The sequence below is a fragment of the Bombus terrestris genome, chromosome 2 (genome assembly GCF_910591885.1).
Source record: "Bombus terrestris chromosome 2, iyBomTerr1.2, whole genome shotgun sequence".
NCBI classification, from domain to species: Eukaryota; Metazoa; Arthropoda; class Insecta; order Hymenoptera; family Apidae; genus Bombus; species Bombus terrestris.
Genome location: NC_063270.1, coordinates 13,644,471 through 13,662,822, shown reverse-complemented (window position 1 = coordinate 13,662,822; position 18,352 = coordinate 13,644,471). Strand labels below are relative to the sequence as shown.

Below are 18,352 nucleotides of genomic sequence, written 5' to 3'. Positions count from 1 at the left end.
AGTGAGATTATAAAATCGGTCAAGTGTTATTAAAGTATTTTGAGAATCGAAATAATAATGTGAGATACAGTATGTATATAAAGAGAGAAGGAATTCGGAACCTCGCTCAGAACTGTACGAAGTGAATTCAGAATTCTTTCTTTCTTTGCAACAAACTTTAGAGTATACTAAAAAGTCGTATATATAGTATACATAATTTGGAAAGAAGAGTTTAGAAATACGCGACCTGCTACTTTTCGCACGATATAGATACATTTGTGTACATTACGTATTCTAAAGGAATCTGATATATCGATTCACAAATAACTTTTACAATTTAGAATTTAAGACGTTTCTATAAGATACGTGCTGCTCTCAATTCTTTTGTATTAATCGCACATTAATATTTTAATTTATGACCTCACCACGTACGTACGGTCTTCCATCAAGTATAAGTACACATTGTATGTCTGAATAAATCGTCATATTTTTCTGATCATATTTCTATTACGCCTTGCAATGAGTACTTTTTGGAAATTGATCGGTTTGAGATCTTTTAAACTTCACAATCCACACTACTGTCCTTTTCTTTTTATTTTTCTATGATTGTATTTGGTCTCGGTGCTACAATCGAGATATGCCAGAACGCTTTGACACAATGTATGCTTTCTTATTCTACAGCTATACGAGCTAGTAATGACAAGAGTTTGCGAGAGATGTGTAGAATGGCGAATATAATACATGTAAGAAAAGTATCGTTTGCATCGGTGTTGCGGTTCCTCGATGGACTGATCAGGACAGATGCGAAACGAAGCAAGGTGGGACCAGCAGTCACAATGATCGATTCTCTATGATGCACATCTGTTCTACTCGATCCACGCGCATTCGTTCTACAAACACGTTCTTTTGCTGACAAATTATTTCGTCGCGGTCTGCGTCGTCGTTTACGAACATTTATATGACGGATCGTCTTCGAGCTCGTGATTGTCTCGCGGAAAAAAAAATCGTACAAACAAGTCTTCGTGCCAGACAATTTCTAAATAAATCCGATAGCCAAGACCGATGTGCACACGCGAAATGCAATTGGGACTGTGCCTTAGCTCTGGTACAACATGCTGAAGCGAGATTCGTACACAGTTTCCCTTTTGCCGGTTCACAGAGAATTTTTGAACGGTGAACGCTTTATTTGGGAAATATACAGTGACATTAGCGGGATGGAAGCGAAGCTGTTTAGTGGAGAGCTGTTTCGACAAGAGATAAAAGTTCGTACGTATTTGTCCCTTTTTACGATATATTCAACGAATTAAACGGCAATTAAACGATATTTTGTTATCAACTTCTTTAAAGAGATAGACCGGATTGTTATTGAGGCAGATAATTTCTTTTATCGCGCGCTGCGTATCGCGTAGTTTGCTGTTACAGCATTTTAACGACGTCAATGCCATTTTTTAAAAACCAGACGTTGCAACGATACGAACTTCTATCTCAAGCAATTACACGTGGTAAACTCGAGGACAAATTCGAGGATGCATGCGGTGTGCGCAGTGTGTTTTCCCATTGGTTTGATGAACAGACACGAATGGCGAATAGTAGAAAGCGACGGTGAATGACAAAAGCAAATTGAACGTGGGACGATACCTCTCGTAATTGAAGAGTGTCGGCTGTGGACAGACGAGGATCGTGATAGACGAAGGTCTGAAGAGGCGCCGCGGAATTACATCGACTATCACCACCTGGCGGTACGCTCTCCTCTAGTTGGAAGGTCGCGTACGGATAAATGTCCTCCGAGTACTCTGCAACCATTTTTCAATATCTCTTTGTGATTCTTAAATTCCTCAAATTATCGTCTATCTTAAAGTAGTCAACTCTGCCATTGTTGCAATCATCTGTCCCATAGGTATGCTATGCGATCTTTGAATGCATGATTTTTCAAATGTAATCAAACATGTGAAAATGCCAGTTTATGTACCATGAGAAGAGCATAGAAGAGTAAGCGTCTTCTCTTTTTTTATTTACGAGAAAGCTCCGTATAATATATAAGTAAATCATGAATTACTGTGAATCAATACTTTGCTCATTATATAAGAATATTCTAAAATACTTTATGATAATAACAATTCTATATTAGAAAGAAGGCAATAGCTGCGAATAATATTAACGAGACATTCGGATTATAATCCGCTAACAAATTAAAAAAAAAAAAAGAAAAGAGAATTACTTTTTCCGTAAATCTTAATCTTGGTAGCGATACACACTACGCACAGTGAATTATGCGTTTTCTACGTTGGAAAATATGTTTCCAGACAGCAATACTATACGTTTAAAGGATTATTCCAGATATTTTTGTGCAAGAACTGAGACGAGCTGTCAAGGCTGTCTGACCGTGCGTTACAAGAAACTACTGAAAAACTACCTTTATTGCTAGTAAAATTCACACTTTGTATTCAACGACGAAAGAGTTAATCAGCTAATTAAACGAGCGGCGCTAAACAAGCGTTTGCCCCCTCCAATTACCTGGAATTTTTTCCAAGGTAGCCATCTCGTGTATCGGCGAGCGAAGCGGTTTGCGCACGGTCGCGTAATATTGTTCACGCTGCTCCATGTTCTGCTTATTGTCTAAGGCAGCCGCAGTCTGGGCGTCGTGCAGGCTCGCAATCTCTCCTATAAATGGACCTACGGTCATTGTCATCAAAGCGTTACACGCACGCAGAGGTTCGTCGTCTCTGCGGATAAATCGCGACTAATTCTTTTTACTAACGTTTCCGGAAACAATAAAACACAGCACCAGCGGCAGCAATGATCGCCAATGAGCTCAGTATCAGAGGGACTATCAGTTTTAGATCCGAGTAGACGGACGTGTGTTGAGGAATGTAGTGATCGATCTCCACGGATGGCACGGTGCTGCTGGTGTGAGGTTGCAGAGTCGTTATCCTGTACTCGGCGACCGAGAAACCAGCGTTGTTGTGCGCCCGTATTCGAATGTCGTACGTGCTCCCAGGTTGCAGCTCACTGAGCGTGTACGTCTTTTGTACCTGGACGACAAACGTCACCGCTATTTATTATCATACCAGGAATCGATGCTATTGCAATACCTAGTCTGTCTTCTTAAACATTTTATCTGTTCTAGATAAGGAAAGGTGAATCTATACTTATTGAGATATGTATAATTTTATGTGCTAGACTAGGTTAGTCGCGTAGTAGTAATACATGTATGTGAATATCAGTGTGTGGAAGTATGTGTGTGCGCGGCGTCTCGAAAACAAATGAATGTAAACTGTTCAGTCGGTTAACAGTCGGGTATGGAAGATAGTGCCGAGACGCGTGCAACTGTGTATCGACGAATATCATTGAAATCGTTTATCAAATAAATATATAACTACTCTAATATGAATTCTAAGTGTAAATTTAGTGTTTATATACCATTATTTCGGCTATTAAGATCCAAAATTCTCGACAGTACCTTACAAGACAATTATTACGTGCTAATTCTTTCATTCGTGTTATATAGGTACACGTCGAAAACTACAAATAAGAGTCATAATAACCTGTGAGAAATGACGCTTTGAAATATATACGTATGAACTTAACAAGACGCATATACACAACTTCTTGTTCTATATTTTACGCACGTTTCTGCTATAGAGTTTCGTTACATCGTCGTCTTGATCAACGATGAAAGAGTTAAATCGTATTATTGAGAAAAAAAAAAGAATCGATTGCATATGGCTTTAATACCTCGATGCTATTCGACACCAAGGTCCAGATGTCATCTCCGTTCTTCCTATACTCGAGCTCGAAATACGTGATAGGACACCCTCCGTCGTTCCACATGCTCAGATGAAGAGTGATCCACGATACGTTCACAGTGATGAATTTATCACCGTTGCTAGGCGAGCTTTCCGGTTTCGATCCGTTCGTCGTGGCCTTTACAATCTCGCTTGGCGAGCCCATACCGATCCGATTGTACGCTGTCAGATACATTTGATAATCGTTGCCGCACCATAGCCGTGACAGCACAAAACTGTTGATCTTGTGGGAGACTTTCACCTCCTCCCATTCGCCGGATTCTCGTTTATAGTGAAGGATGTAACCCCTGATTGAGGCGCCGCCATCGTCCCTGTTCTTCCACTGGACGTTGATCGAATTACTGGTCGCGCTGGTGGCGTGAAGCAACGGGGCTGCTGGAGGAACTGTGAAAGCATCGTAACCAAATTATTCTACGTGTTCCTGAATTTCCCTCGTTAGTTCGTGTCGCGATCTTAACCGAGCTCGGGAGCAATTTTCATATTCAACGTGTGTATGATTTTTTTTTTCTTTCTTTCATCGATGAAATACTTTGAGATTCGACAAATTCCAAGAAGAATGGTCTCGAATCGATCAGTCTACCTTGCACGGTTAAGCGATGCGTGATCTGATCGGATCCGTGACGATTCTTCACGTAGCAAGTGTAATTTCCGCTATCCTCCCGATGAAGGTCCATGATCTGCAAGGAGCCTTCCGTCAGCAAGGACACCCTGTTGGACGATTTCACTATCTGGCCCCATTGTTTCCATGTCACAGATGGTTCAGGGTTGCCGACGCTTTGACATGGTAACGTCACGTTCTGTTTCCATGGAACGACCAATACTGTACCGAACGAGAATACCGCCGCTCGAACTGCAACACAACGAAATAATAAAAACTCAACTGGGATAACTTGGGAGACTAGAAGTCCCACGGTACGACGTTATCACCAATTTCAACCCTATAATACTTATCAATGATATATTAACATTATACCGGGGAATTGTACTAAATACGTTAATCATGAAAATAAATAGATAAATATAAAATTTGGAGTACGATCACTTCGCGCGAAGTCACATCTGCTACCGAATATAGTCTCGGTATTTCTAAATCGTAAAATTATCGGAACCAGTTACAAAGTCGTTCGGAAATAACTAAAATAAAATATCGCAGGTTTAAGTTTAACAAAACTGACCTTCGTTAGAAAGTGAAACCGTAATTGGCTGAGTTTGCGGTCCTTCACCCACCGAGGTCACCGCCGCGATACTAAACTCGTACTGGTTTTTCTTGTGCAAATTCTCCACCTGATAGCTGGTTTGATACGGAGGCAATGCCCGCTTGTACCATTTTCCCTCCGGGCCAACCCAGCGGATATGAACGTTGTACGACGTGATGTTCCCGTTGCTTCTGAGCGGCGGCTGCCAGGATACGATAATCGATGTCGCCGACCTGACGACCGCCTTCACGCCCGCTGGTACCTCCGGTAGATCTTCCTCGGTGACGCAATGCAAAGGTGAGGACGCGATACCATCACCGGCCCTGGTCGAGGCTAACACTTGTACAGAATAATTCGTGTACTTCTCGAGGCTGTGAATCACGACGGTCAAGGCAGTGGTGATCTTGGTTTCCGTCTTAGGCGACTCGGTCAGGGCGTTCATGTTCTCCCATATGACTTTGTAGCCTTTCAGAATACCGTTCAGACTGGAGTCGGGTGGCGCGTCCCACGAGACCTGCAGTGATTGCGAGGACAGCGGCGTACACCGAATGTCTTGCGGCGGACTGCTAGGCACTGAGGACATTTCAACGATGTCGCCAGTCAATTACGCTAACATACTAGATTTGACATTAGAAATGCTAATGCTGTCAAAATGCTATATTTCGGATTGCCTGTATTTATAGAAAGCACGTAGATGAATATCGATTTTTATTCAGAAGTGCAATTAGTATACGTAGGAATTATATCTAAAGGCTCGACGATCGAATTCTGTGAATATTCTACGAATACGACGGAGCAACAAATGTATTATACGCGATGATCGTTTAAAGCTTTATTAATAGGTTGCGAGGCAAAAGTATATTTGGCGTTACTTTAATTGTATACTTTCTATTTTAAGAATAATTAAATTCAATCCACTATCCGCAGTTTAAGATCGCTTGCCGAGCTTCCACAATCTCGTTACGCGCTTCAACTATTTTCAAACATTTGCGTTTATAATAAATCGGCGAAAGTAGCGGAGCGCGTTCTATTTTCCGTTAGTCTGCGAGCGACCAAAAACCAATATTTAACTTTCAACTTTTTTCAAACCGGAACAGAAACGACAAGCTCCACTCGGTTTCCGAAACTATTTTTAAATTCGTCCGAAAATTTTAACATCGAACAGCTTTGACGCGCAGAGTTGTTGGTTTTTCCCGAGAATATTCCTACGAAAGATGTCCATAAAAGACGCGAGTCGGCTACCAAAAGTTGTTGCCGTTGGCAAAGCCACTTCGGAGTTTAACCGGGGCCGCTTTCGCAACGCCCAGGATTAAAGAACTTATTTGCAAGCAGATCAGTTTCAGGCAAGCCGGATGCTGAATTTATTATTTATTCGAAACTCCACTGGATATATATATATATATATACAGCGGTTGGTATTCATAGTAGAATTTATGATAGGCTCGCTAGCTACCGGTATTATTTCGTTCATGAATTTTTGATCGTCGCCAAATCGTATTCGGTAAATCTCTTTCTTGTAAACTTCCTCTGTCTCTTTGGGGTTCGGTTTTGCAAAATTTGCAGGAAATCCGTTGGAAAATGCGAAATTCCGGGAGAAAAATGAACAAGGAAATTCATTCGTCTAAGGTATTTCTTACCGTCCTCGAGGGTTGTCGCAACCACATCCGGCGTCATGGGACCTTGGCCGAGCACGTTGTACGCTTGCACCACCACGCTATATCGTGCAAATTTCTTCAAGTTTGTTAGCTGATATTGTCTGCCTGGCATCGATGTTCTTGCGAGTCCTAAGGCTACGCTCGCTGTAGAAATTCGCCTCTCTACGGTCCGAAATGTGTACTGGTCCGCTCCCAACCTGTACATTTCCAAACGTTAATTTTAGAAATATCCTGTACGCGATTAATTTATACGTATTAAATGTTATAACGACTGTTACGTTTCAGTACATTACGCGTATTCTACGGATCTTTGCACATTTGAATTTTCCATAAATGGATAAAGATTCGCAGTCTGGTAATCAGATTAGTACAAATAAAACATCATATCGATGCACGAGATAGCAGGACTTTTCTTTTTTTTTTTCGGTACAATTTAGTGTAAATAGAGCCTCAACGCAGTATTTACGGCACGTGATAATTCTGATTTAATACGAGGTTCGATGTCCTGTATTGTTCTTTGAATATCAGATACACATAAAATACACTCGATCAATCTCATTTTAAAAAGAGAACAAAGCTATCCAGAGCCAGGTCACGAGAGTAAGAACGAGTATCGTCTTTGAACATGTTACGTTAACTGATATTCGTGCAAATTATATTAAATATTGGGTTGTGTACATACGTATTAATTCATTCCATTTCTGTCCGTTCATGTAATTCTTAAATATATCTGCCGTTATTCAACGATTTATTCCCGTTACGGTTTTATTACACCGCGTAACATAAATATGTATCGTCAAAAAAAAAAAAAAAAAAGAGAGAGAGAAATATAAAAGAAATATACGCAAAGAAGGAGAATGCGAGAGAGAAAATTTGTATTTTGTGAAATTTCAATATATCGATAACTTTATTTATACAAATTTATGGCGAGGGGTGACCGCTTTAACTGTTGAAACAACAAGTCGATGAACACTTGCATGGTGTCGGTAAACGACGGCCTGTGTTTGGTTGGCAGGTAGTATAACGCGTTTCGAAAATATTTCAACGTCAATGGTCCTTGGGCGAAATAAACGAGAAAACCGCGGCTGCTGGCTGCGGTTATTTATCACGAGGCACCCTGGCAAAGTATAGAATGTCAACGTTATCCGAGAAACACGCGCTTGAGCGCAATACGGTATGCCGGGGGGATCGCGTCCTAACGGAACGTATTCGAGAGGTATCGTAAGGTGAATGCGTGGTCGTTAAAGGTTGCTACGTTCTCCCTAACGGATCGTTACCTATGTTCCTTGTAGCCAACGTGGTAACCGAGTATCTCTCCGTTCCATAAATCATGATCAGGTGGGTCCCAGGTGACGTTAAACTCGGTCGAGCTGACAGGATCCACCTTGAGATTTCTTGGCGGACCACCTGGTTTCTCCCCTTCGGTCGTCGTTTCCAAAATCTGAAAAAAAGGGAAGACCACGCAGCTTCGTGCAGTAGTCTCTCTCGACGTGAAATTTCATTTTTACGTTTCGTTCTCGCGACGCGTCGGTTTCTCTATGACTTTATCCACCTTCGTTCGCGATAAGGAATCCACGTTGCAGAATTTTAATCACGCTAGCAACGGTTACGAGGACACGGAATGAAATTCACTGAGCGAGAAAATTGCAGTTCGACGTGTTACTCAGAGGCTACAGAGTAGGGATCGATCGTGAGTGTAAATCGACTTCTGAATGATAGTTTCTCTCGAGTTACAGAAGGATACGCGGGTCGTACGGAAAGTTGGTAGCGTAAAGCGCAATCGATGTTGCATATTAAACTTCGATATACTCACGTCACTCGCCTGACTACGACCCAATTCGTTCTCCGCGTATATTCGAAACTGATAGGAGACCGCCGGACGCAGACCGTTCACGTGAGCGTGAACCTGGGTGCCTGGCACTGTCATGTGAAACGTGTGATCGTGCCACACTTCTGGAAAATAAATTGCGTGGGCTAGAAAGGAGAAGATCGAAGCACCTGTTGATCGGCTGTTGCAATTCTATTTCATTGTTTCTTGTGTTTCTAACGCCGTCGTGTGGTAAGAGGTTCTCCCATCTTCTAACTGTATTTCTCAAGAATCGCGTATTGAAACCAATTTAATTACCAGTATCGGTTTTGTACTCGATGATGTACTGGGTGATAGGGCTATTGCCGTCTTGACTGGTGGTCCAACTGATGTTGATGTAACGACTTCCCTTTTCGATCACGTGAAGATTCCTCGGGAAATCGGGCGGCTCTTCGCATTTGCAAAACAAAATTGTTCCCGTTAAAGCTACGTTTCGACGTAATTGGTGGCGATACCTATAATATATGGTTTGTTACGTGACGCAAACCGTTCGACCGAAACATTATTTCATTTTTCGATCCGGCCACACGTGGTTGTCTCGTCTATCGCTGTATGGGTCGGCGCTTGTGCGAAAATACATTAAATTAAATGCGACGAGTCGCGGAACTCGCTTGTATGCATTACGATAATTACGCGAAGCGTGACAACGCTATATGCAAATATCAAGAAACCCGGAAACATTATTGAAATTGTTTCGTCGTGTATCGAGTCGACGTATTACGCTGATAACGTCATTACCGCGCATCATCGTGCACGTGAAAAACGGCCTTTAAATCTACGTTTGCCTCGGCAATTTTCTCCTTTTGTTTCCTTTGCGCTCTCGGTCTTCCTCTGATTTACTCCGAGTTATTACGCGGACATTGCGGACGTCGTTAATAATTCTCCTTTGAACGAGAGATCATGACGATTGTTTCCCCACTCGCGCTCTCATCTTCCAGTGAAATATGATTTCCTGCAAGCGTACCTACCTTGTATGTACAGATGAATTGTCATTTCGTCGCGACCATAAGCGTTCGAGGCTATGCAGAAGTATCTCGCGCTGTCTTCTCGACTCGTGCTTATAAACTCGAGCGTGCTGATGCTGCCGTCGGTGGTGTTCTCCTCCTTCAGCGTATACCGATAGTCGGACAGTTTCTGTTCCAGGTGTGCGCCCATCTTCTTCCAGATTATTTTCAGTGGATGATCGCCCTTCGCTTCGCAACGCAACGACGCGCTCGAGCCCAGCCTTGCTGTTTGGTTACGGTGTTTCTCCACGAAGTGGGCAGGTACTGCGCGTGTTATTATCGAGAACAGTAATTTCGTTTCTTTGTTTCTTTCGTGTGAAGATTCTTTGTTCCGATACTACGACACGGAGAAACAACAGAGACGAAGATCTATTTGTTATAAAGATCTACCGTGTATCCAATGACGTACACGTATGTGTCATGGATTTTTCCGTAGAAATTTTATTCGAACGAAGAATCTTCCATCATGGTATTATATGTAAAATGAACAAGCGTATATCAAGTATGTATATCCCACTCGTACTGAACTAAAACGGAAGATACTTGAGATTTTTTAGGAATTTCTCTCTTTCTCTCTCTGTTTCTCAATAACTGGTCTGACAAGATCCTGACCATGGTAAATCAACGAAACGCTGCTTTACTCTGTTTTTAATTCTCCAGATATACACTTCTATCAACGAAGGAAGAAAGGAAAAAAAAAGATCATTACTCCAGAGAAACGAAAGATTCTGACGATTTCCCCTTATTAAAATAATGGCAGCTTACCATTCACCGTCAGATGTACGACTTTGCTGAGGCCAGCGCCGATTCCGTTCACCGCCTCGCACAAATAAAAACCCTCGTGGTCTTCTTGCACTCGACCAAACACCAGAGAGCCGTTCGAGTGTATCCTCAGGTTCTGAGGGTGCTCGTGCGTGACGATGTCGCGATAATTGCCAGGTTTTTTGCCGCTAGCCCGCCGCCACGAAACCGCTGGCGGCGGAAATCCATCCGCGTGGCAATGGAGAACCAGTCGCGACATCCCTTCCGAGGCGCGGACATCTTGGGGTTCCATCACCCAACGGGGTGGCACTGTTTCGCGGCATAACACACCGGTCGTTAGTTAGCCGTCCTTGGTATGCGGATTTCGCGCACCGTCGACGACCGTAGCATCTGAAATTTCATCGTTCCACCCCTTCCCTCGCCATTTTACTTGCAGATCTCGTCGACTTTTAATGGATCCCCGCTGGCTGACAACCGCGTTTTCTCTTTTCCCTCGCTTTTTGCAGCAATTATCGCGGTCCGGCTTGTTAGTTCGTTGCGTTCCGCGGGACGACGGAACGCTTGGTTATCGGGAACGGAAACCGCGCGTCTTGAATTCGTCCGTCACTCGCAAACGAGGGACACGAGAAAAAGAGAAATTTTTTTCGTAGATGAATCTCGTTCGCTCGTTCGTTCGTTCGATTTGTTCCCTCCGTTTTTGTCTTGTTTAAGTAAGGGAGAAAGGGAGTGAGGAATATTTCAGATGCCACTGTGTTCGTGTCTAAGCTTATTGCGCCGAGGCGAGAGCGAAATTCTCGAATTGGCCTACTACAATTTCCTACTTCAGCGCAAAGTGAAACAAAAGACGTAGTTTGAAGGGTGCGCGCGCGGTCCACCGAGGGAAGGAAAATACACTCGTTGTAGCTCCTGGTATTTTTTTGGATCGTGCAAAATCCCGCGTGACACATTCTTCGTTGTGACGTACGTCTCTTCCCTCTGTCGACCGCTATAGTAATACAGGCAAACACAGGAACATATAGAGAGGAATTCAGAAAGGTATACACACGATTTTATCAAAAAAAAAAGAAAAAGAAAAAGAAAAAGAGTGACAAACGAGGCGAGAAAGTGCGCGTTGGATAAAACGAACAAGTGCGATAGTCGACAATTTTTCTGGTGACTGGTGACAGAACAGATCTATAAACGTAGGTGAACATTGTTAAACATCGTTAAGGGGCCACAATAAGATAGAGAACAATGCATAAGTCAGTGCTGTGCGGACATTTTGACTCAGGAACAATGCGGTGATTGTGCATTTGCGTACATAAACGTGAGGGGTCGAGGCCTTTTGTGTTTTCATCAAATATTGATGCTAGCCAATTATTTTCGATGACCGAGTCTCACCGTAGACACAGTGATACCGTGGTGAATAATTACTCGCTCTGTACAACGTACTGTTCTATGTCTGCATCGTTTCGTTCCCTTAAGAACGTACGAATATACGAACGTTCCTCCATCCATAATTGCAGCCGATCTTTCGAAACGCGTTATAGCTGCTCGAATCAATTATTCGCCACGTAACACATTGAATCGGTGAAATTGATACATACGTGGATATCGATCAAGTGACCTCGGGCTAACGATTCGGAAGTAGTTTCCGAGGAAACAATAAGGTTGGATCGTATATTAGGAATTGGTGCCAAGTGTTCCACGAGTGAACTATATAACCAAGGAGCAAACGGGAAGTGAAAGAAACGGAATCAAAAAATAAAAAAAAAAGGAAAAAAGAGAAAGTAAAGAAGATAGGAAAAGGTAAAAATAGAGCAGAACGTGTTGGTGCATATATGCGTGTGCTGATCAAGTGAACGAGTCGAGAGACGGCGTTCTAAACTTATATTTCGAGGCGGCTGCTGATACTTGTACAAATTCAAGATGAAGTGGTGCTACGCCGAAGCCGAGTTTCGCAAAAGTGGCTAGTGCCCTTTCATGCAGAATCCCTTTCCTTCGGAGAATACCGCGATCGCTATTTCCGTATCGTTGAACTCCAAGTTTCGATACACGTTACGGTCCATTACGTTACATATTTCTTTGCTACTCGAATTCATCTCACGAATTGTCCTTTTTTGCTTATCAGTTCATTGTTCGATGTTCTTGAGAATTTACTTTACGAAGAGACACGATATTTTGTTGATATTTTGAAAAGAAAAATCACTCAAGTCTACATACCTACACCCATCGAATGTTATGTATCCAATTTATCAAAAGGAACCAAATTGAAATTAACTGAATTCGTTTGGCTAATTCAATTTCAGAAAATGATAGAAATGATATAAAATATTTCAAATAATAATATTTGGAGAGTGAAGCGTCTGTGTATACAGGTTCCAGTTCTGTAATCGTACTTGCACAAACACCAATTTCCACGAACAAACGCATTCTAAACATAACATTACGGATATACATATATCAACAACAAGTGTATGTAGACTTTCATGATCTTTTATATCTTTTCACTTCTTCTTCATCTTCTTCGTTGAAATACTTGAAATTTAAGAAATATACGTAGATTTTTGCCATTGATCATACACTATATCCGGATCGCGGTATCTCGTCGAGCTCGAAGATCGGGAGAGGTGCGATTTCAGAGATGGTGCGCCTGTGAGATAGACAACTAGATAAAGTACGATGTGACCGTAGGTGATAACGCTATCATATTGTGCGGTGCTCAAGTGCGTTGGTGCATCGCGTTGCTGGCTGGGCGATTGCTGCTGCTGCGGCGGCTGCTGCTGCTGCTGCTGCGTTTCATTTTACGATTGTCCCCGGATATCCGATCTACAGTTTTTTTGATCCCGCTTAACGTGACTATTATCGAAACGTGTCATTTCGAGACAAAAGTTCAATCACAAGCGTGTCGTCTCTATCTTCCCCACCCACCACCCACCCCACCCAGTATGCAGCAACTGTGCGTCCTCGTTCGTTATCGTATCTGCACATCCTATGAAATAATGGAGTGACAATGTACCATGTATTAATAGAAAAAGTATCAGTATTTTTTATTCTAAACGACGTAGATCCAAACATCGGTTCCCTTTCAAGCTAACGATGGGTTTATCATCGTTAGAGAAAAATAACCAGCAGTTAAATATTCTAGCGAACGAAGTAATCCGCAACCCTAGCTGATTCGTTCCCACACTGCCTCGAATTCACGCGGTTGCGATGGCTGCGGCGGCTGCTGCGGCTGCATTTACACGTGATTACACAATACCAATGGTAACAGTAATAATATAAAACATATATATGTACAGGCTGGCTCTCGGGAACGTTTAATTGCCTTCTGTGTCCGGTAAAAGATACGGGACAATGCTTGGCATACGGACACACGATTTTTTCGCGAGAGTGAGCGAGACGTGAGAATAATTTTACAGAGATGAAAATGTAACTGCGGCTACCTCTGTAACGCGAAAGACATAACCTTGGAAGGTAACATCGATAAAATTTGATAATTCATGACGTACAGACGGTTCGATATTAAACGATTTAACTACATCGCATGTATGACCGACGATGCTGTGTTAATAATATATCTTCATGAATATTCGATATAAGCGCGAAATACTTGAGCACTTAAGTGTCTATATTCCAGACAGCACGGTGACATCTTTTAGTGACGTTTTAACGGCGTCTCGTAAAGTTCTATAAACATCTTGAATATCAGAACATCTCGCAGAAGTTAGATTTGCTGCTCTATGGAAAATTTTTCGAATTGTCGTAAAGACGAAACTTTTTTCTCTTGTTAACTTGTTAATTGTCTTATTGAGGAAAGAAATATCCAGGTTAGGTCATAAAACATTCAGAATTTAACGTTGTCGTATTAAAAACGTTGCGTGCTGTTTGGAACCTTGCATATACATTGATTCAACACGTTCCTCCCCGTATAATCACTTATCAATTATTCGTCCAATTATTTCACGATCAGATCTGAAACAAACAACAGTTCAAATCACTCAAAAAAAAAAGAGAGAAAAGAAAAAGAGAAAAAGAACAATTTTTATTCTGTCATTTCACATAACGCAGAATCTCGGAGAAGGCCATCGAACGTTCCATCATCGAAGAAACCAGCCGGTGCACAGTAAAGATATCGACAAGATATAGAGAATAATAATAAGTGGTGCGCTGCCAGGTGCAAGAAAAAACGAACAGAAAGGTGAGTGAACGGTATTGAAGAATAGAGACAGTGTGCTATATAGGGACGAGCTTTGGTTCGTCCGCTGGCTCGGCTATCTCTCGGTCTACTTTACCACGAACGATCAACTCGGCCGTCCAGAGGACCTCGGCCACCGAATTGCGCGCCAGGCAAGTATAGTTGCCGGAGTGCGCGGCGTTCACGCGCTCGATAACTATGGTACTGGAATGGGCATCAATGTTGGTTACGCGTAGCCCAGCGGGTGTCTGCGTGTGTCTGGGACCGGTTATCCCGGTGTTCCCGAAGCCAGCTGGACTGGGCCCGGCGATTGGCTCGCCGTCCTTGGACCAGGCGATCGTGAACGGAGGATCGCCCTTCTCGACCATGCAAGTTACCTGAGCACGCACGCCCTCCGAGAGGTCCTTGTTAAAGCTAAAGGGAGCTATCGTAGGTGGAACTGCACAAAGAAAAGAGAGAAAAAAGAGATTCAAGTGACGTGAGAGTATGGTAACAGAGTTGTACGGTATATCGATGATGTGTAGAGATAGTATACGCGTGCTTCCAACCTATATACGATCGGTCATTTCTCTCGGTTTTGCGTCCAGAGTTCCAGGGATGTTTGCTTTCCGTTGACACGCCTCCTCCGTTGAATGATCGATGCGCATGTAGTTGCTTCGAAAATGTTTAGCATACGTGGTTCGAACTGTTCAACGCTCGAGATATATCACGATTGATGATGGAGATCGTGACGTAACTACAGGGAGGGGTCGCGATCTCGCTTTGGCAAGTTGGAATTGTTTTTTCGATGGATTTTTCGCGAGTCGTTTGCATCATCAAAGTTGTTCCGGGAATCGATCATGGTCGAAAGTTTGGAAAGCTCGATCGGATCTTTCTGTTTCGGGAACGTCAGCCGTTCCGTGTTAGTCGCGTCTCAATGCTCGGATAATCCTTCGACGTACGTTCTGTAACTAGATCTATCTCTACGTTCCAACAAAATCTCATCTCTAATAACGTGAAATCAGAGTACAATACGCTGATGAGATCCATGTCTCGCTATCGAAGTTCGTCCGTTCGTAATCTGGTATAGAATGTTGGTGCGCAAACATTAGACGTTCATATTATAGATAGAGGGGCAGGATTTCACGTGCTTCGTTCTGCGCATCAGCTTCTCCAGCAATACAATTTAATGTCCTTTGAAGGATTATAGTATATCTATGCGTCTCTTTCACGTCCATTAGTCTACCGAAGCCAACGAATCTATCGTTAGGACTTGCTGTTCCCATTACGCTACCCGTAATGGATGCCGGTCCAACGTAATACGATAACATCAACGCTGCTTATCAACTCAGCTGCGCGTCATTACGGCGTACGCCATTATACGTATAGGATCGTATTAACATTGACGAAGTCACAGGGGGCGTTTCGACGCGGTTATAGCACGAATCAATAGCGGTTCGTTAATGAAATCAACCGCCTATTTATGTTAGTTGAGGTTATTAAAAGGGTTCGGATTATCGAGACACATCCTGTGATTTCGTCGGATATCCTATCTCCTAATCGAAACGACGTCCAATAATTTTTGCTTTGGAAATTCTCTTATCGTATTATTAAATATAAATCATATAAAAGGATTAAATTATACGGATATTTTAACGATAACTCTCGTTTAATAACGTCACTCAAAACGACTTGTTTCGCTTATTACTCCATTTGCTGCGTCTTCCAAGTTGAAATTCGTATTTTCCTTGAATTAGTCACTAGAGACCAACAACTGGAGTTTACCTTCTGCGCGAGAAGTCACGTTTAAATATAAGCCATTCATTGTCAAATGCAACTCATCAATCCCATTTCCTTAAAATTTCTTAATTTCTGTATAATTGAATTATGCACAATATCAGATTAGAGATTGATCCATCGGAAATTAAACAATCAACGTCGCTGAATCGATCACTTTGATTTCCATGTAGCTTATACGTACCTCTCAGAATCCTTTTTACACCCAACTCTAAATCACTCGTTTAAGCACGTTAACCAACCAAGTTCATATATTGAATTACGTTGTCATGCTAGTTTATAGTATTAAAACACATTTTAAAACACATATTACCACAATTCTCTATCCGTTTTCTAGGCAATTTTCATGTCCTTTGGTTCTAGAGTCAGTGGAGGATTGGGATGCAGCATTGTAAAACGAAATCGTCGTCGTTTCCCGAATATTTCGTCGACCGTGGACATGACTCTTCAACCAACGGTACGAGAAGCCGCCTTCTCGTCGCGGTAGCGAAACTGGAACGTAATGCCGCGAAACGACAATAATAACTCGTCTCGTTGGCCCCGGCGAGAGAGATACACCCGCGAAACACGGGATATTCAGTGCCCTAGAGGTATTAGAACAGAACGTGGTAGTTGTTTGAGAATAATTGAGAAACCGTAGCCGGGGTTGGCGGCGGATAGCGCAACGTTACACGAGTAATGCCCAAAGAGTTGCTACTGACCTGTGCTACGCAGCTGTACGAGATGTACACTGAACTACGTCCTCTATGTCTGACTCTGTGTGTCTCTTTGTATGTGTATACGTACATAAATATCAACCGAGTTATATACAGCGCGACAGTTCGATAAACGAACAAACAAAGCGAAGTTACACATGTTTGACGATAAACACGGCCGACGACTGCGTCGGAGCGAAAGAGATTGACGATTTTGTGACGGATCTTGCTCGCTTTAATAGTTTAACGAAAAAAGTGAAATAATTCGACTGGATTTTGCCTTTTTCGAAAAGCAGTTCGAACGTCATGGGTGTAAGTTGAATTTCGTTTTTCCAATGTCCCATTAGAACTCGCGATATCAGAAAAATTTCCTCGTAAAAAAGAATTACATCGGAACTGAAGGAACCGTATATAATGTTAAATAGATACGAATTAAACGTAATATCGACTACGTTGGAACGACATGATCCATCATACGACGATCGTGGAACCAGACAGCCAGACTCTTAACACATCACTCGCCGGGAAAGTAAAAGTAGAAGAAAATCGGGCGATCATTCACCGTGAGTGACAGTCGGTGCACGCATGCACGAGCGTGCAGCGCACAGAGATACGAAGCGACACGCGTAACCACGCATGCCGTTTCGGCTCGATGCCCGTCGCGATGGCACGGCGCGTTAAAATCACCCTTAGGCCGTTCGTTTCGTAACGTCGGCCAACAGTTTCGTTCGTTCCGCTTGCACTGATTTGTTCGTCTAGAGAGAATTCTAAGGATGAGGATGATGGTAGAGGGTTCTTTTTTTTTTATTGTCGAACACCACCATCATCGTCGTCTGTCGACGACGAAAACGAGAAAAAGCTGTGGCTGCGGCCGCGAGCGAGAGGAAACTCGCTAGCTCGCGTGTGTTACGCAAACGAGCATGGAAAGAGCAACGGAGGGAGAGGAGAAGATAAAAAAAAAAAAAAAAGAGAGACAGAATCCTCGCCCGAGGATGAAGAGTGGTAACGATTGATCTTGCTTTACATCGGGAGTTTCCAACTGGTCGAGAGGTTCTGCTGTCGAGTGCCGCGTGACGATTAATATCGACGAGATGCGAGGGTACACTTTTTCCTTCGTTTTCCCTGGCCGTTTCACGGCCATTCCGCGTCTCTCGTCGACGGCAATTGCGGAATTTATCCCGGTAAGGGTGAAAAGAGAAACGAGAGGAAGGGAGAGAGAGAGAGGGGGAGGGAGAGAGAAGATCGCGTACGGCGCGGCAGTCGGATGGTAGAACAGAAACGAAGGAAAATAGAGCGTGAAATCATACGTCGGCGTGTTCGTTGGCTGTTTTAAATGGGAGACAGGCTGTGAACCGAACGAAAATTTCCTAACCGAGTTGTCGGAATTGGGGGGTTGGAAATAAAAGACGATCGTGGCTGAAATTGGTGACCGTAG

The 18,352-nt window shown here is 42.9% G+C and overlaps 1 protein-coding gene across 11 annotated transcripts in view; it reads right to left on the bottom strand.

Moving 5' to 3' along the window:
* Positions 1-18,352, bottom strand: part of LOC100644003 (Down syndrome cell adhesion molecule-like protein Dscam2) — a 173,307-nt gene that overhangs the window by 3,406 nt on the left and 151,549 nt on the right. For 8 of the 11 annotated variants that reach the window (XM_048414430.1, XM_048414431.1, XM_048414441.1 and 5 more), the window contains 13 exons: positions 14,544-14,885; positions 10,273-10,578; positions 9,472-9,771; positions 8,762-8,893; positions 8,450-8,610; positions 7,914-8,077; positions 6,619-6,833; positions 4,961-5,554; positions 4,366-4,635; positions 3,715-4,169; positions 2,738-3,011; positions 2,494-2,652; positions 1,618-1,772 (listed from right to left, as the gene is read on the bottom strand). In XM_048414430.1, coding sequence (XP_048270387.1) covers positions 1,618-1,772; positions 2,494-2,652; positions 2,738-3,011; positions 3,715-4,169; positions 4,366-4,635; positions 4,961-5,554; positions 6,619-6,833; positions 7,914-8,077; positions 8,450-8,610; positions 8,762-8,893; positions 9,472-9,771; positions 10,273-10,578; positions 14,544-14,885 — 3,527 coding nt within the window. The remainder of the gene's footprint in view (positions 1-1,617; positions 1,773-2,493; positions 2,653-2,737; positions 3,012-3,714; positions 4,170-4,365; positions 4,636-4,960; positions 5,555-6,618; positions 6,834-7,913; positions 8,078-8,449; positions 8,611-8,761; positions 8,894-9,471; positions 9,772-10,272; positions 10,579-14,543; positions 14,886-18,352) is intronic. The other 3 variants (XM_048414437.1, XM_048414438.1, XM_048414439.1) reach the window with 3 other exon arrangements.